Source organism: Falco biarmicus, chromosome 19, assembly GCF_023638135.1.
Source record: "Falco biarmicus isolate bFalBia1 chromosome 19, bFalBia1.pri, whole genome shotgun sequence".
In the NCBI taxonomy this organism is placed as follows: Eukaryota; Metazoa; Chordata; class Aves; order Falconiformes; family Falconidae; genus Falco; species Falco biarmicus.
The window spans coordinates 4471641-4494044 of NC_079306.1; the positions used below are offsets into that span (position 1 = coordinate 4471641).

A 22404-nucleotide genomic window follows, 5' to 3' on the forward strand; every position below is an offset into this window, starting at 1 on the left:
TTCTAGTTGGAAATGCAAAGACTTGTCAAATTTTACTGCCTTCCCTGATCTACAGAGCACATTATAATGTAAGGATTATCGTGCACACCCACTGCAATGCACCCTGCTCTCCCCAGGCGTCCACCTCACCCCCGTGAACCTGCAGCCTGTCTCCAAGGTGGATTTGCCCAGTTTAAAGCCATACTGGGAGAGAGCAAGGTGCAGGACTTGCCTGGAGGAAAACCCACGCAGACACAGAGTTCTGACAGCCTCAGGGCAAATCTTTATTTGGCAGCAAAATCATCAAACTGGAAGGAAGGAAAGGAGGGAGGTGGGAGGGGGGATGGAGAGGAGAAAGCTGGGGGCTGCAAACACTACATGGGTGCCTTTGGCCAGGGACCACATCCTGCCTCAGTGGTGGTGGTGCTGGTGCTGGTGTTTGTGCTGCTGCTGCTGCTGGTCCTCGACTTCATGGAGGTGTTCGTGGGTGGCAATGGTCACACGGATGATCAGCAGCATCACCTCGCAGAAGCTGAGCTGCGCATCCTTGTTGATGTCGAGGTCTTTCATGATTTCGTCAATGGTGGCCTTGTCTTTCACATTCTGCAAAGGGACACGATGAGGGTGAAGTCCCATCACTCACAGCTCAAGACTCTCCCCAGCCTTGCTGGGACACCCACAAGTGCCAGGTCCCCAATAGCCCGGTGTTGAGTGGTTCCAGCCTTGTGTCATTGTCACCCATTGCTTTGGGTACCGCAGTGATTCACTGCTCCTGGATGGTAAAGGACCTCTCAGGCAATATGATCCTGATTTCTACAGATAAGGTGACGAGGGTAAATATCTGGTTCACCCAGACCTGTGTGGGTTTCCTTCATCCGTCTTTACGGAGCATGTTTGGAAAGCAGCAGGGAGGGTCTGGGCATAGAGCAGAGTGGGAAGGGGGTGAATCCAGATCCTGGAGATATTTGGGTGATGGGTCCAGTGTGGCCCCCTCCCCCTGTGGGCACTGAGAAACCCTGCTGGGACTCCACTCACCCTCAGGTAGTTCGCAAGCTGCTTCTCAATCATGAGCTTCAGCTCGGTCTTGGTCAGGGTGTCTCTGTCCCCCTCCCGTCTCGAGTACTGGTGGAAGACATCAATGATGACATTCATGGCCTTCTCCAGCTCGGAGAGCGGTTCCTGGGTCTGGGAGGTCTGGAAGGAAAACGATTACAATGAGTAATGTCAGGAGGCACAGCAGATGAGGATTTCTGATGTAAACCAGTGAGGCTCCAGTACAGCCACCTGCCTCACGCCAGATGAGGACGCAGCCTGGTTTTGCTCAGTTATTCTTGGGGGGGGTATAAATTTGAGCTGGGTTTGGGTTTTCTTGTATCTACAAGCCAAAGGAGACTGAAGGGGGTCACAGCCTTTGCCTGCTTCTGCTCTGGGATGTGCACTACAAATCTTCAAGAGCCAATTTTCCCCTCCCAAGGTGCCTTATGTCAGTCAGGCACTGCTGGAGCAAGGGTCCCAAAGTAGCTGGTGGCACTGCAGAAATCTCTGTGTCTTTACAGAGTGTGAGATCTGACGTCCATGACCCCCTTCACTGGTCAGATGTGCTGTGGGGAACATCTCCCAGGGAGAAGCATCTCTCCTAGTGGGTAGCGCTTGGATGAGCCTGAGTGGAGATGGTTATCCTCTGCCAGCAACTGATGGCAGCTCACGCAGCGAGGAGAGGCTCCCTGAGGGTCCCTGCACCTCCGATGGCCCAACAAGCACCTGGAAAAGAGCATGGAGACATCAAATGCCCATCACCATTGCACTTGCCTTGCTCATCTTGACAGAGTAGCGAGATCCCTTCAGGCTGGAGTGGGGCTGGTCCCAAGCACGGCATCTCTTATAGCCTGGCCATCCGCCTGCACCACTCACAGGTTGTGAAATGTCTCTGTTTCACCCAATTCCAGTCCATCTTCATGACATACTTGTGCATTGCTTAAGGCTCCAGGGTAGTTCCTTAAAAGGGGTCTCTGTGGCTTTTCCTGCAAGGCTGGTGAGTCATGTTCTTCGGCTGGGTGGCAGGGAGGTGGCCAGGGTATGGCCATGTCCCCTTCACCCCCTCCACCTGGTTATTGGGGCTGCAATTCTCCATCAGCTCTCAACAGAAGTCTATTCCCCTTGGCTTCTTCAATTCCATCTATTTTACTCTCCTCTGTAGGGGTGTCTTCTCATGCCATGAGGCAAAGGGGACCCACAGCATCATGCCTGCACTTCTCCAGTGAGCCAGCACTGCTTGGCCCCGTAGCATCCCCATCCTTGCAGAACTGGTGCACACAAGCACCGCACCTGCGTCCAAAAGCATCTCACTGTCCCACTGCATCTCACAGCCCAGCACTGATGGCGCGGCTAGGGTCCACTGTGTGACACTGGGACAGAGCTGGTACTGAGGGCAGTGCTCCAATGCCGGGGGACCACCCCCTGCCCGCATCAAGCAGCTCTTTATGAAAGACCCATAATAGGGGGCAGGTCCCCAACCTGGCAGGGCTCCAGAAGCTTCATTTCATCTCCTCAGCTTAGCACCAGCTTGTGTCAAGGGTGGTTTCTCCCCACCTGAGGAACGCGCTGAGCTGCAGAGGCCAGGTGTGGCTGAAAGGTGTATTTTTACTTTTTAGGATTGTAGCCTCACTTTGTGGTTTGGGGTTGTTTTTTCTCAGTGTTGCAGAGACTCAGCGCAGCTGCTTTGGCTCAGAGCAGCTTAGATCAGGAGCAAAACGAGATTTTCCAGTGCTTCTTCATTAAACTGCTGTGCCTGCTGATTCAGCTGACTTGTTCGGGGGTTTGTTTAACCTGCCAGACACGATGCTAATCTCAGACACAAAGTAGAGGCCAAAACGGGGCCATGGCCAGGCCTGGGGGCAGCTCCAGACTTGCTGACATGGGGCAGCACCGTCTCCCTGCTCAGGGACGCAGCCCCAGTCCACACACGGTGGCCACCCAGACTCCAGCCCTCGCTGGTGGGGGTGCACTGCATTTCACAACAGGAGTGCTTTGATGCACAAAACAGCTGGAGAAGGGCTGGAGCATTTCACAACAGGGTTTCGGGGACCATCAGCTCAGTTGCAGGGTTTTGTAGCAATTTCAGGAAACCATACTTTGGGTCATTTTATCACCCTGGAGGTGGGGAAGAGCAAGGATGGGTTACGGGATGTGGGACGGGCCAGGGATTTCCCAAGAGGGATGGCAGCCAGACCCTTGGATGTGCCCACCAGGCAGCAGGAATGATCCCCAGCTGTTTGGTTTTCAGATCCCAGCGCAGTCACTAAGGTGACCAGGGAGCTTGGGTATTGCTGAGGGTCAGGGGAATGCACGCTAGCACGACTTTTTGCCTGGCTCCGCGGGTCTCCTTGCAGGGGAAGCCTTGCTGCCCAGCCGTGCCTCGAAGCCATCCTGCAGTCGCTGCAGCAGGCTGCAATCCTGGGCCCAAGGCCACCAGGATTAAGCAAGCTTGCTGGAGCTGCAGAGGGGAAGGAGAGGGAAGCAGGCACCAGGCAGCGGGCAAGCAGCCCAATAGCCATAGAGAGCAAAAGATCTGGTTCAGGGTGACCGGCTTGGTTGTGCCCTGAGGACCTGAGCCTTGGCAGGGCACCCAGTGCTTGGCGATGGTTGCAAAACTCTTTCAAAACACACATTTACAGGCAAGTGGCGGGCTGATGCGGGAAGAGGGCATGGCAGGGTTTGTCACAATGCGGTTTGTTGTGTTTCACAGCAGGTTTGAGCCCAGGATCAGGACAGGACGTATGTTTTGGTTGCTGTATGTGGTTTTAGCTTGGGGAAGCCAGGAGATGCTCTCTGAGTCTGAACTCCTGAGCACCTTTGAGTATCATCAGACCAGTGATGCTCCAGCTGTGACCTGGCACAGGCAGCCTGGAGGTTTTCCCACCCTGGAGCCCCGGGGGAAGGGATTTCCCAGTCCTTTAGCTGGAGCCAAAAAGCATTCACATGCGTCTCAGCCATATCAAACAGCTACAAACTTGGTTGCTTGGCAGGCACCACCTTGGTCCAGCCCAAAGGGACCTAAGAGCCAGCTCTGCTGTTCACACAGGCATGGCACAACTGCTGCAGGGTGCTGGACCCTCTCCAAGCCCTCCTGGAGCCCTGGCAGGTTGCAAGGCTGGATCTGGCCATTGCACCTGCCCTTCCTGCTTGTGCTGCAACATGCAAAGCCTTGCTTGTGCTGGGACAGTCACCTTGCTCAGCCCTGTGGGGTGGCGGTTCCTGAGCACTTGGTGGGGAAAAGAGCTGAATTACAGTGTATTTAGTACCCAGAAATGGTTTGTTTGGTGCTGCAAGACATCTCCCAGATGGCTCAGCCAGGGGCAGATGCTTGTGTCCTGCTGGAGTCCATCAGGGTTTTGGTGAGGATATTTTACTGCTGGAAAACTGAGATGGAAACCATCTGGGTGTTCCATCTTGGCTGGGTAGCAAGTGATTCAGCAGGGTTGGGAGGGAGCACTCCAAATGACTTGTCTGTGTGGGAAAACTCTGAAATTTGAGTTTTCGTTGGGATTTAGGGAGAAAATTTTAAATCTCAGAATTTCCCACGGACTAGAAGCTATATATACAGATATAGTAACTTGTGTGTGGCGCTTTTTTTCCCCCTAAGAGGTTCCTGGCTTGTTCTTGTACAGGCTGTTGTGTTCTGTTGTGAGCTGCTGTTGTCATAGATATTAAAGCATTTTTCCTGCTCATGGGTGATTCTGCATCCAAAGGATGCATTTGACATGGCCAAGGGGAAAAAGCTAGATGAGGATGGGCGAAACAGGAGGTGCTTCCCCAAGCTAGGCTGGCTCTGCTCTTCCCAGTCTATGCAGAAAACTTCCTCTGTGAGGAGAAAAACCTCTAAGCCATCAGCTGCAACATGTAGCAGTTGCGTAAAACCCTTGCAGAGCTCAAGGACTGTCTTGCACTGGTCTTTTGGCCATTAATACACTCATAGCCCACCGGTCCAGCATTCTTCACATCCATGAGATGGATGCCAGAGGGAGTGCTGAAATAGGAAAGACTCGGTGAACTTCAAGCGATGCTTTATTGTCTCACAAGCATGAGTGATTCAAGCAGACAGAAAGCAGCCAGAGCCCAGTTCCTACAAGCAACCCCGTCTGAGTTTTTTGCTGCTCGTGCCTCAAGGCTCAATCCTTGTCTGGTCCACAGCGGTCATCCTTGTGGCTGATGCGATGGGCATCATCAGTCACCTTGGCCAAGACGATGGTGAACTCCTTGAAAGTCAGCTCGCTGTCCTTATTTAAGTCTGTCTCATTGAAGAGACTCTGCAAGTAGCCAGCACGGTTCCTGCCCTGGAATTGGGGGACAGGACATGTGTTAGCATGCCCCCTCCCTGGGCTGCACATCCACTGGTGGAAACAGAGCCAGCTTCATTCTTGCATGCCCTGGGAAGTTTTTGGAAGCTGCAGGACCATTGTGACCCTCTCCCACCTTGCAGTTAGCCCCTAGTTAAAACCCCAGATGGAGGGCATCTTGTCCCAAGCCCCTTTGGCCACTCAGTACTCCTGCAGTGGCAGGAGGGGTGGGCATGGGTAACCCCACAGCACATGGATGAGCTGGGTCTGATCACAGAAACCCACTCTATGGACCACAGCTGCAGTGGAGACTGCACCCCATTCCCCCAGGAGCATCCCTGGAGGCAACCTCCGCCTCCCTGAGGAGAACATTCCTCCAAGGACCACAACACTGTTCCCATGGCACTCACACAAGCTTGCAGGAAGGTTGGTGCCTGCTCAGTCAGCAGCGTCTTGAAGTCATTGAAGCTGAGGAGGTCAAGCTGGCCCTCCCGGATGCTGTAACGGTGGTAGACATCCACAATGGTTTTCAGGGCTGCCTCCAGGGTGCAGTTTCCAGGCAACTTCCCAGTCTCGTTACAGGTGGTTGTGGTGTGGGAGCTCACAGACATGGCTGAGCTCTTGAGGTACCTGCAGAAACTGTGGAGAAACCTCAAAGCCATGAGATGCATCAAAAATCAGGCACCCCATGTCATGCTCTTGGGCCCTCAGCCTAGCGGCAGACCCACACCAGGAGCCTTATCTCACTGGGGCTGAGCAAGCCAGCAGCACCCGGCATGCCCGGGGGCAGTTGGCGGCTCCTCGGCACAAAGCAGGTAATAAGTGGCTTTAGGAATATTGCTGTTTTACGGCATCACCTAACCGCCTCCAGTTTCAGCTTTGCCCAAGAAGCAGCTTGTTCTGACAGACCTGGAGGCATTTGTCAGGCATGTTAGAGAAACCCATCAGGCTGCAGTCGCCGATCTGTACTGCGCCACTGACAACAAGTAAGGCAGGAAGCACAGTTCAGCTGTGGGTTCCACTGCAGCCTCTACCTGACCTCCTTCTCTTTGTGAACCTCCTCTTTGGGCTGCAAACCCTTTTCACTGCAGATACTGAGACCCTGCTCTCTGCTGGGTGACACCCCCAAAGGGCGCTCTCCTTGCCAGTAGAAACGATCACACCTCTACTAAAGATGGCACAGCAATGCCATTAATTTATACTTGTCTTGTAGGCAAAACCAACCTCCTACGCTGCCCCAAGTAGAAAGCATCACCCCGGAATAAAACAGACATGGCATGAAGTGCCACATTCAAAATTGCTTCTCCCTCATCTTATTTCCTGCAAAAATCATTGCCGTGGTACTTACCCTTGTCTCCACGGAGGGTTTGCGGAGGATGGGTCAGTTGTAGTGATCCAAAAGCCTGGGCAGCCCTTTTTATACATGTCTGAGGTCCTCTTTCATCAGAGACAGTGACACACCTGCTGCAAGCAACAGCTTGAGTTAGTGTTTCCCGTAGCTGGAAATTGCAAGGTGGGAACCTCTGAACCCTTCCCTGCTTCATACCTCTGCACATAGTTCCTGGTTGCACCCACCAGGCTTTGGAAATGCTGTCCTTCCACCCCACTGTCACCCTGACAGCGCTGAGCCGCTCGTGTGCTGGGCGAGCGGTGGGGGAAATGCTGGATGTGCCGTCACGCCACAACACGAGTCTAAAGGCAAAGTCCGTCTTGGTGAAACTTGCCCAAACTTTGCAAATTTTGCTGAAAATGCAAATTGTGCTGGTGTAGGAGGAAGATGGGTTGTTTCGGAGATGTGGATAACTTTGGCCTTTGGTTGTCTTTAATGTGATCTGTTTTGTTTTCTACAATACCAACTGGTGGAACACTAGCAAAGATGAAGGCAGCATCCGCCTTTTCACTGTTTCAGAGAGTATTTTCCATCATTTACTATTTTCACATCGCTTGTAGCAGACCTTTCCTCTTGCTCCAGAAACTTTGTGGAGGAAACTGGGCGTGAAGGAAGAAGAAAATCTGAGATCAAGGTCTTTACTGACTTGAGCATTACCTAGCAAGTTTTTGGCAATTCACCTCTGTGTGCCACCCACCCTGTGTTAGTAGAACAGGTACTGGAAGAATGAAGAAACTTTAAAAAGCTGAAAAAACAAGACAATAGATTCCAGGAAGAGGGTAGGAACAGAAAAACAGAAGAGTAACCATTCCTGTTTGAAGATGCTTCTTACGTGACCCGGGAGCAGTATCAAGAATTGCTGCATGAGTTTTATTCTGGTATCCCTGACTCACTTCATTGCTTTTTTTTGTTTTCCTCCTCTGCTCATTAGGGACTGTCAACAATCTGAAGCTGCACCCTCATTCCGCAGTTGGCCTTGCAAGGCATTGGCCAAGGCTGGATTTTTGCCCCGTGTGCTTGCGTAGCACCAGACAGCCCTGTGAACTCTGAATTCCCACCTTTCCCACCCAGGTTCCCCAAAATGAGGGGGCACCTCGCAATGCCAGTCCCACAAGGGGAACGATGTCAGAGTGACACTCGGGTGCCCTGGCAGGACAGTGAATGATGCCTGCCTCTGGGGGACAAGGGCTGCTCCCCGATGGATAAATTGTGGAGCCCGAGTGATCGCTTGTGTCACCAAGTGTGAATAACCACGCCATAGCCCCGTGCTTCCCTTTGTGGCTCTGTTTCACATGGGACAGGCTTCTGGTTTCAGCTGATGTTGGAAATGACAGAGCCTCCTCAGCCTGAGGGTTTCCCACTCAGTGAACAGTCACTGACAGACCCAGGAGCTCTTTTCTGCTCATGTATCTGCTTCGCCGGGAGCCTGCAGTGGCTTGTGAATCTGGAGTGATCTGGAGGTTGTTGCCCCACGCTAAAAAAACATCCAACTTTATTGTGCAGAGTTAAGACCAGCTCTCAGGAGCCTCTCAGCCACCTTCTTTTCTGTGTTGGGGCTTGCAAGACGAGCGCTGGTTGCTTTGTGCATTGCAAAAGTGTTGTGTGCACCCCCAGCTCCAGAGCTGGGTCTTGGCAGCCACCTGGGGAAGCAGCTCCAGGTTGTGCTTCACCCCAGCATGTCCTGGAGCAGGTGCTGAGAGGGGCCAGGAGGTCCAGGGCTGAGGATGCTGTTGCACAGCCACCGGCTGCCCCTACCTGGAAACCTCTGCAGTGTGATGAGGTGCTACATGCCCCATCATCTGCTGGGGTGAAGGGTGCTGGGGTCAGCCACCCAGTGCAGGGAACCTGCTGAGCCTGGGGAAGGCAGCAGTGAAGGAGTGTACCAAGGGGTGACGTGTTTCAAGATGGGCAGCCCAGGCAGCCTGTGCTGCTCAGCTAGCACCCAGTAGTGCTGTTGTCCTGGGACCCCCCAGGGGTCAGGGTCCCCCCCATGCCACCTTCTGTCTCCCAGTATGGTGATAGGTGCTTTATATATATTTTATATATACATAAAAAAAAAAAAACCCACTGTGTTTGCCCCCCCACATCCACAGGCTGGGTGCATGTTGCACCCTCCCTGGAGACAGCAGGACACATAATACAGATGCATTTGGTGCTTGAAGAAAGAAATTTTATTTCAATGCTATAGGCAGAAGCAGATGACAAAGCTTTGGTTACAGGTTTGTGCTTGTGGACAAACAGACGGGATGATGTTGCTGGAAGAGCACAATCCCATGGGCACAGTCACCCTGGGAACTGCTTGGCTTGCAGGGACCATGGCCCTGGTCTTAGGCATGGTCATGACCATGACCAGAGTGCTGGTCCTGGCTCCTGTGATGCTGGTGGGACCTATTGTGGGCATCAATGACTACAAGATTCAGTGTGGTCAGGAACTCTGTGAACTTCAGGCGACCGTCATGGTTGTGATCTGCTCTGGCAAAGAGTTTGCTTATGTAGTCATCAACGGTCATGTCAGGCTGCAGCAGGAGAAACATGAGAAAGATCAGCCAGAAGCACAGTGGGGTTCAGGGTCACCCTACCAGCCCAAAGCTACAGCATGAGGCTCATCCAGTAAGGATTGCACGGTTTCAGGAAAACCCTAGAAAAAAAACTTCCCACCCTTTTGGGAGGCTCACAACCACCCCTGTGCCCCAAAGAGGCCACCGCTCCTGCAAGTTCTGGTCAGTGTTGGGAGAGCTGGGCCACACTCTGCTCTTACCGGCATGGTGTTGCGGAGGAAGGGCTTGGCAGTCTCCTTCAGCAGCTCTGAGAACTCAGTCTTGCTCAGGTAGTCATCTATGGGGTACTTGATGGCATACTGGTGGTAGATGTTGATGGCGCACTCCAAGGCGAGTTCCAGGTCAGTCTTCATCTTGCTAGGAAGGGACAGACAGCAAAACATTAACCCAACGTTAACCCCCTTGGGGAAGAAGGACTGCCTTCTCCTCCAGAAGCCCCAGCCGTGGTCAGCCTTGGGCTCATCCCGGTGGCACAAAGCCTGAACTCACCGTTCAGCAGGGACCTGCTTACCTACGAGCAGCGCTGGGGCTGACTTCTGCAGATGGCAATCGGGAGGATGGGAGCGGGCAGGAGCAGTGATGGCGCGGTGGAGGTGAAGTCTCTTTTATACTCTCTCTGAGCTATGATTTGTGACACCCTCAAATTTCCTTCGGGGCAATAACCCCGGGAATTGTGCAAGGCTAGGTAGCACACCCAGGTGGCTATTTCTTGCCTGGCTCCAGGAACTGGCTGCTCCCAGTGTTATAGAGGGAGGGGACACACCAAACTCATCAGGGCAAAACAAGGAAACACCAAAAGAGACACTTGCAGGGAACCAGCATCATGGGTCAGTGACAGCACAGGGGCTTTCCCAGGAGCCGGGACATTCCTGCAGAATGCGGGGGTCTTTGCAGAGATAATGGAATTTTTCCAGATCGCACAAAAGGTACTGGGTGAGGGTCTCCAGTGGGATGATGCTAGGTTTTTTGCCAATGGGGTATGTGGTTTGTCGCTCCTGTATCTGCCCTGATGCTGCTGAATTTGGTGCAAGGTGGGGCATCTTCCCACAGCACATCACTGCACAGGTGCTGGGGGATGGCCAGTGCATCCCACCCCCCTGTCAACCCCTCCAGAATCATGAGCAGCATTTCTCCGGAATTGTTTATTAACAGCTAGCCAGGGAGCAAAGCTAAAAGTTACAAATCCGGGCAGGCCAGGATCCCGGAAAGCTGCCAGCCAGTTTTAGGAGGTGACATTTCCTGGCAGCTGTAATTCCTGCCTGATGATAACCGAGGGCACTGGCAATTGCTGCCTGTTCCCAGTGTTGGGGGGATGCCACCACATGCGGGAGACCCTGTGGTGTTCCCAGGGCTGCTAAGCCCTGTGTGTGCTGGGGGAAAGATGGTTGGGGGGGGCTGGTGAGGAGCCTGTGCCCAAATCCACGCTTGGTGGGATGGGCACAGCAAAAACCCTGCACTGGCCATTAAGCCTTTTAGGAGATGAGGACAGAGGTGGTGATACATCACCCTGTCAGCCTCCTAATCCCGGAGTGTGAAGGATCTGTGCCAAAAAAAAAGCCTAAATTGCAAAAGAGTGAAACAAAGGGACAGATTGTGTGATGGAGGTGGGCACACCCTCTCCGGGAAAGGGAGCAGCGCAGGGCTGATCGGCAGGACATAGGTGCACCGTTGGCAAGATGTGACGGGACACGTGTGGGGAGGTGTGAAGGGGTGTGCCTGTGTGATGTGGGAAGGTGGGAGGAGACACAAGTGAGCAGTGGGTCCTCACGCTGCTGTTTGCTGCCCAACCTGCCAGGGAAGCCACTTGCCCATGCAGCGGGAGCTCCTGGTACATGCCCTGCCTTGTGGCACGGCTGCTGTGCCGCGGCAGCCCACACTCGGGGGCAAGCAGCACCCTGGGCTGTTGACATCTGCTCGTGGCTGGGTGTAGCTGTGGGGCTGGCAGCGATGGTGCCCCAGGGATGGAGCCAGTGCCGCCCCCAGGGCACGGCAGCAGGGCGGTGACAGGGTGTGGATGGATGTGGCAGGCTGGGATGCTTATGAACAGCACCGTGCCAGCTTCAAATGTTCACAGGTCGGACATAAAAAGAGCTGAGGGCTTTAGGGGGGGTCCCTTTCACCTGCCTCTGGGATGCAAGTGCGGTGCAGCCACATTCTCAGCTGTTTCACCGAGCCTGGAGGGATGGACACTTTTTTTTTTTTTTCTTAATATTGATGTTTGGCTGAGGGCTGGATCTCAAAAGCTAACGTTCATGGAACAACCCCTATGCCCTTCATTTCAGGGAGCAGGGGGATGAGCTTCAACCCCAATTTCCTGCCAAACCAACCCTTGCAAAGCCAAGGGTGCTGTGCCTGGGTGGGAGTCCCAGGCAGAGCATCACCAGCACCCAGAAGGATACCTCTGTGGGGACATGAGCTCTGACTCTCTTGCTGAATCCCTCCTGCCCATCCCAGCAGGAAAAAAACAACAGTGCCATCCATAAGGTTTTAATTTATTTAAGGTTCAAATATTGCTGTGTTCCTAGTAACAAAACTTTATAACAGGAAATTTCAAAAAACTTTACAAAAGGATCTTGAAAGGCCCCTGGGGACCCTGCCCCACTGGCTGGCCCAGCTCTACATTTTGCATTCCTTCAGTGTAGAATCAGTAGATCGTGGCCAGGGTCCCCAGGAAGGTGACATACTCCTGGAATTCACTTCCTCATCTTTTTTATGGTCCAGGTCTAGTCCCTGCCACAGCTGTGGGCAGCTCAGCGAGCAGACATAAGCTGGTCCAGCCCTGGGGCAAAGCCCCTGCAGACCCAGCTTAGCACAGCCCCCAGGGTACAGCCCTGAGCAGGCAGGGGGCTGCCCCGCATCCCCACCGTCGTGCCCCCCGGGGGTGTTGCATCAGCTGGGGCCGGTGGCTGCAGGGTGATTCACGGGGCGCAGCCAGATGTGGCTCCCAGCCACCTCCCAACGGGGCTGTCGAGGGGGCAAGGCTGAGCTCAAAGCCTTCAGGGCATCTCCGCTCGCCGGTGCCTCCAGCAGCAGCCCCCAGCCGACTGATGAAGGTCCAGCTCCCGGGGGGGGGTGAGGCGGGGGAGGCATCCACATCTGGAAGGGGTATGCTGCACATCTGGAGCCTGCCATGCAAGCCCAGGGTGGCCGCAGCTGTTCAGTGAGGGGGGGAAAGGGGGGTCGGGGGGGGTGGGGAATGGAGACTTACAAACTGAGCGGGGCAGGCTCCGGTGTGGGGAGGGCTGTGGCTGCGTGGCTCCTCGGTTTATAGCCAAGGGCTGAGTCCTCCCGTGGTGGCGGCCCAGGACGGCTGGGGGGCGGGGGGGTAAGTCACTCCTCTGCACACCATAACCCCACCCCGAGCAGGAACGCAAACAAAACCCTGCTCAGCAAGGATTTGCTTGGGGTGGGGAAGGGACAAGGGTCCTGCAGGTGGCGGGACAGATGCTGACCCCCTCTGAGCTTAATTATGGTTTAAAAAAAAAAAGCTGTTAACCTGTCACTGTTATCACGGCGCTGGTGGGAGGGATTAACCCTTGTGAAAGCTCCTGCCTCGCCTTGCACGGCCACGAAGCGGTTATCGGGGCTGCAGGGCAGGGTGCTGCCAGGCAGAGCCGGCCGCTGACTCACACTAACGTGGCCGGCAGGATCGGCCCAGCGGGTGCTTTACCAGGGCTCAGGGATGCTGTGCCCACGCTGCAGCAAACCCCGGCTCAGAATCGCCTTTGCTCTCACTCGTCAGCTGGTACCTGCAACGTGGGTCTTCCCTGGTGTGACAGCCCCCCTGTTCCTGGGGAGAGAAACCCCCCATGGGAAATCACACAGAGGACTTTTTAAAACAACCTTTATTGAAAGAGCATTGGGAAGACAGCGGGAGGGTCGTGGGGGTAGTGACGTAGCCCAGAGCCGGTGCCCCAGGCTCACTTCTTGTGTGGCATCTTGTCAGGGTAGTCCTGGAAGAAGTCATTGCACATCATGGCCATGCAGGCCAGGAAGGTCACGTATTCTTGGAAGTCCACCTCACTGTCGCTGTTGCTGTCCAGGTTGCGCATGAGCTGCTGTAAGCTGGCCTCACTGGTTTGTCTCTGCCCGGGGCAAGAGGGGGGTTAAAATGGGGATTTGCATCAAGGGTCACATCCCTGAGTCCCAGCATCGCCCATTGGATGTGGCACCCCCTGCCCCACACTTACGCTGAAGCTGGGCAGCTCCTTCGTGAGCATCTCCTTGAGCTCCTGCTTGCTGAGCTTGTACTTATCCCCCTCCTTCCCCGAGTACTTGTGGAAGGTGGAGACGATCACAGCCAGCGCCTGCTCCAGGGGACACGCCATGAGGGATGCCAGCAAGCCTGGAGGCACCAACCGCAAAAGTGGGTGAGAGCAGAGTTCAGCATCCCCAGGCACCCCCACGCTAGGGGGCCAACGGTCTCACCCAGCCCCCCAGACCCTGCAGGCTGCTCCGGCGCCCCACTCCTGAGCACACACCGGGATGCATCACCGTTTCCTCCCCAGTCTCACCCTCCCACTAGCAGCCAGGCTGGGTGTTGCCATCTGACACCGGTGCTGAGCAAAAAAGCTCCAAAAATTCCATGGCAGAAGGAAGAATGTGGGGGGAGGCAGCAGCCCCCTCCTGCCGGAGCCAGGCACAGAAGGGGCACACGCACTTTTCCAGCCCTTGGAGGTTAAATGCCACCTTCGAGCTTGGTGGGCTGCAGCAGGAACCTCATGCTCAGCCCCAGGGGAAAGCCCCTGCAGGGGGACCCACTGTGGGGTGGGGTGGCTGCGCCATCGGCAACATCTGGAGGGCATCTGGAGGGCTAGGGTGGCGAGGGGGAGCAGAACGTGGTAGGAAAAAAACAACTCACCAACAGCTCAAACGAAACAGCCGAGGACAGGCAGGGCGGGAGGCGAGCCGGCGTCAGGCCACGGCATTTATAGCCCCGCCTGGGACACCTCCCTCGCTACCCAGATGGGACGGCACCAATGCTGATCCAGCGCCTGGCTGGATGTTGGCTGGCAAAGGAGGGGAGGAAACCCCGGGAGCAGCCCTGCCCCCCCACCCCACCCCCACCCATCCTGCACTGCCAAGGGGGCTGGTTTGGATTAGAAAGAGCAAAATGTTCCCTCGGGGCTGTGCAGGGACCACCTGGCCAAGGAGAATCCCTAGGGGCAGGGGATGAAGGAAGGGCGGTGGGCACCTCGTCCCACCGCCGCCAGCGATGCCAGCACGTGGCGAGATGCCGCAGGCGGTGCTTTTGGCAGCACCCCCAGGGATATTTGGAGCCACACAAACCTGAGTGGCGTTTGTCCATGGCTTTGCTGTTGCGTGCTGGGGTCTGGGTTTATGTGAGGGTAGGGGTTTTTTTTTTTCCTGTTTTTAACTCGACTAGAAGCAATTTCTGTTTCCTAACTGTGAGGGCAGCGCGTCACAACACCCCATTGTGTAACGGAGCGCTATTTTGGTGTCTGCGTGTCCCAGGCATGTGTCAGAGAGCTACAGGGCTAAGCCAGGAGATGGCAATTTGCAGCTCCCCACCGTGGGGCAAACCAGCTCTTCACCATGGTGCAAGGGCTGAGGAACACCCCCAAGTGTCCCCGAGCCTGGCTGAGCCCCCTCGGGTCAACAACACCTGCTGCTGGGGGGACCAGAGTGTGAGAGGCAGGGGCTGAAGCCCCGATGCCCAGCAGGATGCAAAACTGCACTGAAAACCCCATGGCATCTCCCCGGGTTGGGGGTTTCTTAAAGAAAATCATTTTGGCAAAAGAAACCTCCAAGGCTGAACCTCATCTCCCTGTTAGCAAGTGCAAACTGGTGTAAAATACTGGGAGGGGGCAGAAGCTCCCCAAGGAGCTCTTTATAAAGACCCTGGGAAGGGGCAGAGCAAAGTTTGGAGATGCTGGGAGGACCGGGGCGGGGGGGCTCAGGAAGGACTGGGGGTCTCAGGAACAGGTTCTGCCAGGGGTCTGCTCTGCCACGCAATGACACAGAGGCTTTGTAAGGGCTTATTGAATCAGGGACGATCCCTCTGGGGTTTGGGGGCTGCTGGAGAGCAGCTGCTGCACCTTCTGCAAACCAGCCCAGACCTGCCGGGAGCTGCTGCGGCTGGGGGGAGGGGGTGGGGAGTGGGGGGTGAGCCCCGTGCTTCCTAGCCAGTATCACAGGTTGATGTGCTCAGGAAACTGTCGCTTGCCTGCAGCCCCACAGCTCCATGGTAGATCCAGGGGGCTCAGGTTGACCCTCTCCAATGCAGCCCCTCAGCGTGGGCTACCCCACATCCCAGGGGGGAAGGGTCTCGGACAGCTCTTCTCTGTGGGCACTGGGGATGCACTCTGGCTTTTGCTCTTTGCACGGATCTTGCTGCCTGGTTCCTCCGCACCAGCTTTCTCTTCCCAGACCCAGCGTGTTGCCCAGGGCAGGTCATGCTGACCTCCAGGCTCAGGGAAGTTCATAGGTTTTGAGCTAAACATGCCCTGAACCTCCCCCCGAGCCAGCAAGGACAGATCAGGGAGCGGGGGGGATGTCCGGGTACATTGCTCAGAGGCAATGCCGATCTGTTTTGCTCAGTCTTTTCCAAAAAATGCCTCCGGGGGCTGAATCGCGCTGTGGAAAATCCCACAGAGCTGGAGGAAAGCATGAGTCACCCAGCTGCCCGCTACCCCGCAGTGCACAAAACCCCGCGGACGCAAGCTGAGGCTTTGGAAAAGCTTTTATTGAGAGCCCCACGGCCATGCGGTGGGCAATGGCGGGGGGGGGAGGGGGTGTCACTTCTTGCGGGGGTGCTTGCTGGGGCTGTCCTTGAAGAACTCGTTGAAGCCCATGGTGATGCAGGCCAGGAAGCAGACGTACTCCTTGAAGTCGACCTCGCTGTCCTTGTTGTGGTCCAGGTCATTCATGAGCCTCTTGAACTCTGCCTCGTCCATTTGTTTCTGCAAGGGGGAGGCAGGCAGTGGGTATAAGCGGTTTTGGGGTGCACGGATGAGCAAGGTGCTTCCCTACCCAGCCCTGGCGCTTGCAAGGAAGGATCTAGAAAGCCCAGGCTTCCCTCCCTCTGCTTCGGAGGGGGATTTTCTCTTTGCTTGTGGAAGGAGGTGGCCTTTAGAAACGCGGGTGGCTTACCTACGATCTGGGGCATGCTGGCACGGCTACAGCAAAACTGCCTCTCGGTCATGAGAAAGTTTGGCTAAAAAGTTTCTCTTTCCTCCTCCCAGTTTAAACCACAAGCCAGAAGGGGAAGTGAGGGTTAAAAAATTATTAAAAAATTGAAATTGGAGCATGATTCTCTTTGCCAATCAAAATATTTCTGTGGGTCTAAGAAGTTTCCTTTCGGTCTGAGCATGCTCCAGCACAAGTCCTCCTGGCCTCGCCTCTCCTTTTCCCCAGGGCTTGCCCTGAAGCACGAGGTTTCCACGTGCCACATGTGGGCTGCATCCATCATGCATGCTTTGGGGAAATTCAGCGACTATCTCAGCTCACCCCAATTAGCACCATGGAAATGCTACGTGGAAAGACCCGAGGGTGGTTTGCTCCTGCCCCTGCAACACCTCCCTCCCACACCTGGACACCTCTGAGGGACACACCCCCATGGCCACTTACGCTCCCAAAGACGGGCAGCTCCTTGTTCAGCAGCTCCTTGAGCTCTGCCTTGCTGAGTGTGTACTTGTCCCCTTCCTTCCCTGAGTACTTGTGGAAAGTGGTGACCATCACGGCCAGTGCCTGCTCCAGGGGGCACGTCATCGCCAGCCTCCTGCGTGCCTGGAGGGCAAAGCAGCAGGGATGGGGTCAGGGCAGGCTTGGGGGGGTGACAGGAATCCATCCCCTCCAGCCTGCCCAAATCGTTCTGCAATGCTGCAGAGGGGTGGCTGCAACCCCAGCACCTCTCGGGGAGGTATTTTGGGGTGCAGCAACCGCTGGGTGAGTTGCAGCTGGAGAGCAACGCTGCACAACAGGCGATGACACGCGAGGAAGGGGATCAGAGACTCACCGGGGTCAGCACAGGTTGGGCAGCAGCGAGGAGCCGGGGTGCTGCAGCCGGAGCACGATGGGCATTTATAGCCCAGCCAGGGTGGCACTGCCCAGCGTGCCCCGTGCAGCCCCCTCGCCTCCAGGCTTTCCCAGCAGCTCCACACAGGTGGTTTCGCCCACGCCTCATTTTTGCCTAATGACCTGTGTGATCCCATTAGAGGGAGGTAGGTGGGTTTGGGTGCTGCTGGAAGGAGCTGCCAGCCCTACTGGGGAGTCTGGGGACAGAGGCATGAGTTCAAGGGGTGAGCGCATGGACTGGGAAGCGCTGTGACAACCCTTGGGGCTCCCCAGAGAAAGCTGGTCACCAGCCCGCATCCCCCTTAAACCATCACTGCACTGTCCCCCCAGCTGCCAGCTTTCTGGGTGGCCCCAGTCTCCCCCAGACAGACGGTCCCAGGCACTTCCATCCCAGTGACCCCAACACAAACGAACAGGCTCCACAGCGGGGCTGGGGAGGTGACAGCAGATTTATTCGAACCATGGGCTGGGGCTTGCTGGCAGGGCCATGAGCCTTAGCGCAGAAGTCGTTGCAGGCCATGCTGAGACAGCGTAGGATGACCACGTACTCCTCGAAGCCCATCATGTTGTCCTTGTCCCCCAGGTCCTTCAGCAGCACCTGGGAGCTGTGCTCATCCAGCTGTTCCTGGCACAGAACATCAGCGGGGTCAAGGACGGCACTTGCTGGCCACGGCACAGGTAGGCATCAACTGCAGTGGGTGTTTTCGGCAGAGGGGGGGAACCTGTTTCAGGGAGGAGCGAGCCCTACCCCAAGCCCCACACCTTCCCCAGCAGTGGGGAGAGACATGGTGGCGCTGGTGGGGCTCGGTCCCAGTGTCCCCGTGCTCGCCCCCATGAGGCTGGGCAGCTCCTTTAGCTCGCCCTTGCTCAGCTGGTGCTTGTACCTCTCCTTCCCCGAGCGCTTGTGGAAGGTGGCAGCGTTGGAGGCCAGGGCTCATTCCAGGGTGGTGGCCATCCTGGCAGGAGGCTGCCCCCAGGGGAGGGTACCTGGCTTTTCCCTGCAAACCCCCAGTTATGGTGGCATTACCATCCATCCGCAAAAGCCCATCTAGTTTGGAGGAGGGAGCCAAGGTAAACCCTCGTCTGGTGAAACCCAAGGTGGCCTGGCCTCGAGCATCTCGAAGACAGCCAGCCTTTCTGCCTCTGGTGGTTGCAGAGGAAACGTGTCTTCCTTCTCCCAGGGATCTGGCATCCAAAGAGGATGATGGGGGGAACACATATTCAGGCCTCTTCTGAAATCTTGCAAATCTCACGGCACACGGGACCTCAAGGCTGGTGCACCACTAGGGCTGAGCTAACAGCTGGTGTGCAGTGCCCGGAGCTGATCCCACCGGGGGCACGAGGACCAGAGCATGGCTTTGAGCTCCCTGAATTGGGGCCAGCTGCGGAGCCTGGCAGCCCCATCCCTGTTGCACACCCCCACAGCATCCCCCTCCCTGCCCGCCGTATGGTGTCATGCAAAGTGCCCCAGGGCTTTCCAGGAGGAGCACCCAGGGGTGCAGCTGCCGAGCGCATGAGCACACAAACCACCCCCTGCCCACGCGGATGCCCGTGCAACACTCTCTCCAATGCACCAGTCCCCTGGACACTGGCACACTGCAGCAACCCCTCCTGTGCCCCCCAGGCTCCTCATGCACCCACGTTTGCTCCCAGCACCACCAGGGTGGGAAATAATGTGACAAGCACAGGGGGGGCAACTGCTCACAGCACCAGCCCGGATGCCCGCGTCCTGTGGGGAAGTGTGTGATGGGGAGGGGTTTATCCTGGATTGTTTCCATGTGCTGCTGGCTGATCTGCGTCTAGAAATAAGAGGTTGGGGGTGGGTTGCCCCTCACCCTGAGGTTCCCTCCTGCTTCCCATCGCTGGGATCCCATGTGAGCAGCTGGGCGCAGTGCCCAGCCAAGCCCTACTCACCCCATAAGAAGTGGTGTGAGTCACGAGCCCTGCCCTCGCCGGAGAGGGATTCCTCCATCGTGACTCAACCGCAGCCCTGCCCGGCTGCTCTGCTGCTCCATCTCCCATGGGGGCACCCCCAGTTCTCCCGGGACCCCTGGCGCTGCAGGGCAGGGGAAAGTGGGCTGCATGGGCAGTGGGACAGGCAGGAGCCAGTGATGCTCCTGCATCGGGGAGGGGAGCACCAGGGTCAGCAAGGGGGGCTGGCTGGAAGGGGATGGGGGGTCCCGGCTCCAAGGTGCAGACATACCCCTGCTGTGGGAGAGGGGGTCGCGGGGGGCCACCGCCATGCTCAGAGGCTCAGGGCCAAGTCCCCTCCCAGTGGAAAATCCCCAGCAGGCGCCAGGGCTGCCGGCTTGGGCTGCTGCCAACACCATGGGCGTCACAGGGCGCCATGAGCCAGGCTGCAGCTTGCTCCTCGCCGAGCACTGCCGGCCCGGGGTGTCCCAGCATGAGGGGGGGCACGGAGCTTTTCCCCATCCCCATCCTCGATGGGGGTCATGCAATGTGCCAAGGTGCAGCAAAGGAATTGGGGTCCCCTGAAACACCCCAAGGTTAGGACGGCCATGCCCTTGTGGTGCACAGATGTGGGACTGTGGTTCCAGGCTGCTCAGGACCCTGCATGGGGATGTGGAGAGGGTCCCCCATGACATGTGGCCACAACATCCCCACCCTGTGCCTCAGGCAGCAGCTTGGGGTGCTGTGGGGCCAGTGGGGTGCTGGGAGGCCACAGTGTCTGCTGACACCTCGTGGTGACTTGATCAGCCCCAGGGAACACATCCCTGCAAGGCTGGGCACGTCGTGACTGCGTGGGTGATGGGCGACAGGGCAGACACCCCCCCTCTTGGCCCCCCACATCCCCTCGGTGCAGGCATGCTGCAGGGCAGCCCCCCGGGAAGGCAGAGCCTCAGCATCACCCACTGCTCCTCCAAACTTTATTGCTGCAATAAATAACCACGGACGGGACCATACCACTCCCTGAGCCCGAAGGACCAGAGCCACCAGGCAGTGCAGGCAGGTAAACCCTTCACCAGCTCGGGCAGAGGGAAAGGCACCCTTTCCCCAAAAAGACCCCTGACATGAAGGGGAGCTCCAAGGGGAAAGGGGGGTCCCGGTCGTGATGGGGTTTCTGCCAGCGGGGCTGTGTCCCAGAGGTCTGAGAACAGACAGAACTCATTTCCTAGATGAGGGGAAGCCTCTCCCTTTGCTTCTTGCCCAGCAGCCTGGCAAGGACAGGGCTTGCAGGAGAGAGTGAGGGCAGGGATGGCATGGTGTGGGGCAAGGAGGAACCCCCTGAGGCTGTGATGGCCTCGCACCCCCCAGCTCCCACCCACAGGGTCGTCCCACCCCGATGGCACCCTGGCATGGCTCGGTCGGCAAAGCCGTGGGAGACCAGGGTGTCCCGGGACAAGGGGGGGCTCAGGGTGGGTGTAAATCAGTGTGGCAGCAGGAGAGGCGAGAAGCGGGGAGCCATGGAGAAGCAGGGGCTGAGCCTGGGGTGCTGAGCCCCGGGGAGGGTCCGGATGCCGCCGGCTACTTGGTGTGCTTGATACTCTGCTCCTGCTGGCGGATGATTTGGGCGATGGGGCTGGCGATGCCGCCTATCAAGGTCCAGTACTCCTCGAAGCTGATGCGCCCGTCTTTGTTCTCGTCCAGGTCGCAGATAAGCTTGTCAGCCGCTCGACGGTTCCCGGTGTCCTGGGGGAGAGAGTGGAGCTGGTCACGCTGAGGCAGTGGGGAAAGCAGGATGCAGGGTGGGGGGGACCCATGCAGGTACGAGGAGCCAGTCCCCCGGCCCCGCGCGCCCCAGCCTCACCGTCAGCATGTGGTTGAGCTCACAGCTCAGCATCTTGCGGAAATCCTTCTTGCTGATGCGCCGCGGCTTCTTGCAGCAGCAGCGACGGCTGGAGTACTTGTCAAAGTTGTTCACCAGCACCTGGACGGCCCATTCCAGCTCTGTGCATTCTGCCATCGCTGCCTGAGGTCACCTGCGGGGATGGGGGTCAGGGATGAGGGCCATGGGACCCTCCACATGCCCATGCTGGAGGACAGGGGGTAGAAGGGCAGGCGGCATGTCACCAGATCTCACAGTGCCATCACTCAGTGCGTGCACGATGGTCTCTGATGCCACCAGCCCTGGGACCACCACAAGCCCCCAGGCAGCCACAAAGCAGCCCCCATGGAAAGGCAAAAAGCCAGCAGTGCCGATGTGTGGAGTGCTTGTCTCCCCACATGGCTGCTCATACAGGCTCACCCCAAAAATCCTCCATGTCATCTGCCCCGGCGCAGCACCCGCCCCATGCCAGCCGCCCCACCTGCCCCCCCAGGGCGGTGGCCTTGGCGCGTGGGACGAGGTGGCAATTATGGCGCTGGGGCCGCGGGGCTCTGCAGTGCCAGGGCCGCGGCCGCTGGTTCCCAGGGCTCATTAGGGAGGAATGGGGCTGGGAGCTGTGCGGCGGCGGCGGCGGGACAAGGGCAGGAATTACCGGCCAGCCCTCCTCTTGCTTCACGGCTCCAACAACACCCTGGTGGGGCAGGTCTGAACCTGCCCGAGCCCCCCGCAAACCCAGCCAAGGGCGTCCCCCATGCCCCAGGGTCCAATCTTGCCTGCCTGCTTGATGCCTGGGGTCGCCCCCTTCTCTCCGTGGTCCCCAGGCTGCCCCAAGCCAGGAAGCTCCTTCCTATGGATGGACCCAACAGGATGGTCCCCGTCACAGCGTCTGGCATCCGCATCCCAGGCAGGATGCAGAAGGCAGGGACGGAAACCATGTCACTTTGTTCGGCCTTGACTCTTTCCTGCCCCGTCGGTGGCCTGGAGTGGGGTGAGCTGGGGAGCGTTGCTCCCCGTCATTTCACTGGAGCCACACTGATTTACACCAACCCAGGGTACAATGCCGACCGTCACGGCAGCGGTGGCTGCACAGGGCTGGGAGGAAGCCACCAGACCGGCCAGCATGAAGTCCAGAGGGGTGGCCCAGCACTGTCCCCCACTCTGGGGGCATCATCCAGGAGGGTGTCTGCAGCTTGGCTGCTCCCCAGGAGCAGGCAGGACCTGCCCGCTGTCCCAAAACTAGCTCACATCTCCTCTCTCTTTGTACTGATCCTCCCCAATTCAGCCCCGGGGCCGAGGACGTCGGGACATCAGGGTGGT

At 57.2% G+C, this 22404-nt stretch overlaps 6 protein-coding genes across 6 annotated transcripts; all 6 read right to left on the minus strand.

Moving 5' to 3' along the window:
* Positions 1 to 239: 239 nt before the first annotated feature.
* LOC130141612 (protein MRP-126-like) lies at positions 240 to 1925 on the minus strand. The gene is made up of 3 exons (XM_056322638.1): positions 1789 to 1925; positions 1015 to 1173; positions 240 to 582 (listed from the first exon to the last, which is right to left on the minus strand). The coding sequence occupies exons 1-3, from the start codon at positions 1795 to 1797 to the stop codon at positions 391 to 393; spliced, it is 360 nt and encodes a 119-aa protein (XP_056178613.1). The 5' UTR covers positions 1798 to 1925; the 3' UTR covers positions 240 to 390.
* A 3181-nt stretch (positions 1926 to 5106) lies between these two features.
* On the minus strand, positions 5107 to 5944 carry LOC130141181 (protein S100-A8-like). The gene is made up of 2 exons (XM_056321916.1): positions 5726 to 5944; positions 5107 to 5312 (listed from the first exon to the last, which is right to left on the minus strand). Exons 1-2 carry the CDS (start codon positions 5924 to 5926, stop codon positions 5148 to 5150), a joined length of 366 nt encoding a protein of 121 aa, XP_056177891.1. The 5' UTR covers positions 5927 to 5944; the 3' UTR covers positions 5107 to 5147.
* Positions 5945 to 8914: 2970 nt separating this feature from the next.
* On the minus strand, positions 8915 to 12564 carry LOC130141443 (protein S100-A7-like). The gene is made up of 3 exons (XM_056322411.1): positions 12472 to 12564; positions 9464 to 9620; positions 8915 to 9221 (listed from the first exon to the last, which is right to left on the minus strand). The coding sequence occupies exons 2-3, from the start codon at positions 9614 to 9616 to the stop codon at positions 9033 to 9035; spliced, it is 342 nt and encodes a 113-aa protein (XP_056178386.1). The 5' UTR covers positions 9617 to 9620; positions 12472 to 12564; the 3' UTR covers positions 8915 to 9032.
* A 527-nt stretch (positions 12565 to 13091) lies between these two features.
* Positions 13092 to 14266, minus strand: LOC130141317 (protein S100-A4-like). The gene is made up of 3 exons (XM_056322201.1): positions 14125 to 14266; positions 13454 to 13608; positions 13092 to 13348 (listed from the first exon to the last, which is right to left on the minus strand). Exons 2-3 carry the CDS (start codon positions 13589 to 13591, stop codon positions 13184 to 13186), a joined length of 303 nt encoding a protein of 100 aa, XP_056178176.1. The 5' UTR covers positions 13592 to 13608; positions 14125 to 14266; the 3' UTR covers positions 13092 to 13183.
* Positions 14267 to 15896: 1630 nt separating this feature from the next.
* On the minus strand, positions 15897 to 16994 carry LOC130141318 (protein S100-A4-like). Its single transcript, XM_056322202.1, has 2 exons — positions 16854 to 16994; positions 15897 to 16186 (listed from the first exon to the last, which is right to left on the minus strand). Exons 1-2 carry the CDS (start codon positions 16992 to 16994, stop codon positions 16022 to 16024), a joined length of 306 nt encoding a protein of 101 aa, XP_056178177.1. The 3' UTR covers positions 15897 to 16021.
* A 3180-nt stretch (positions 16995 to 20174) lies between these two features.
* On the minus strand, positions 20175 to 21997 carry S100A16 (S100 calcium binding protein A16). The gene is made up of 3 exons (XM_056321804.1): positions 21861 to 21997; positions 21070 to 21241; positions 20175 to 20951 (listed from the first exon to the last, which is right to left on the minus strand). The coding sequence occupies exons 2-3, from the start codon at positions 21223 to 21225 to the stop codon at positions 20787 to 20789; spliced, it is 321 nt and encodes a 106-aa protein (XP_056177779.1). The 5' UTR covers positions 21226 to 21241; positions 21861 to 21997; the 3' UTR covers positions 20175 to 20786.
* Between the last annotated feature and the right edge of the window lie 407 nt (positions 21998 to 22404).

What these genes read in the sequence shown, in the direction of transcription:
- LOC130141612 (XM_056322638.1), bottom strand. An exon ending in AGCTTGCGAACTACCTGAGG is followed by an intron (nt 583 to 1,014) that starts GTGAGTGGAGTC and finishes GTCCCTTTGCAG; the next exon opens with AATGTGAAAGACAAGGCCAC.
- LOC130141181 (XM_056321916.1), bottom strand. Translation starts at nt 5,926, where the DNA reads ATGTCTGTGAGCTCCCACACCACAACCACCTGTAACGAGACTGGGAAG. An exon ending in CAACCTTCCTGCAAGCTTGT is followed by an intron (nt 5,313 to 5,725) that starts GTGAGTGCCATG and finishes CCCCAATTCCAG; the next exon opens with GGCAGGAACCGTGCTGGCTA.
- S100A16 (XM_056321804.1), bottom strand. Translation starts at nt 21,225, where the DNA reads ATGGCAGAATGCACAGAGCTGGAATGGGCCGTCCAGGTGCTGGTGAAC. An exon ending in AGCTCAACCACATGCTGACG is followed by an intron (nt 20,952 to 21,069) that starts GTGAGGCTGGGG and finishes TCTCTCCCCCAG; the next exon opens with GACACCGGGAACCGTCGAGC.
- LOC130141318 (XM_056322202.1), bottom strand. Translation starts at nt 16,994, where the DNA reads ATGACGTGCCCCCTGGAGCAGGCACTGGCCGTGATGGTCACCACTTTC. An exon ending in AGCTGCCCGTCTTTGGGAGC is followed by an intron (nt 16,187 to 16,853) that starts GTAAGTGGCCAT and finishes TCCCCCTTGCAG; the next exon opens with AAACAAATGGACGAGGCAGA.
- LOC130141443 (XM_056322411.1), bottom strand. Translation starts at nt 9,616, where the DNA reads ATGAAGACTGACCTGGAACTCGCCTTGGAGTGCGCCATCAACATCTAC. An exon ending in TCCTCCGCAACACCATGCCG is followed by an intron (nt 9,222 to 9,463) that starts GTAAGAGCAGAG and finishes CTCCTGCTGCAG; the next exon opens with CCTGACATGACCGTTGATGA.
- LOC130141317 (XM_056322201.1), bottom strand. Translation starts at nt 13,591, where the DNA reads ATGGCGTGTCCCCTGGAGCAGGCGCTGGCTGTGATCGTCTCCACCTTC. An exon ending in AGGAGCTGCCCAGCTTCAGC is followed by an intron (nt 13,349 to 13,453) that starts GTAAGTGTGGGG and finishes TGCCCCGGGCAG; the next exon opens with AGACAAACCAGTGAGGCCAG.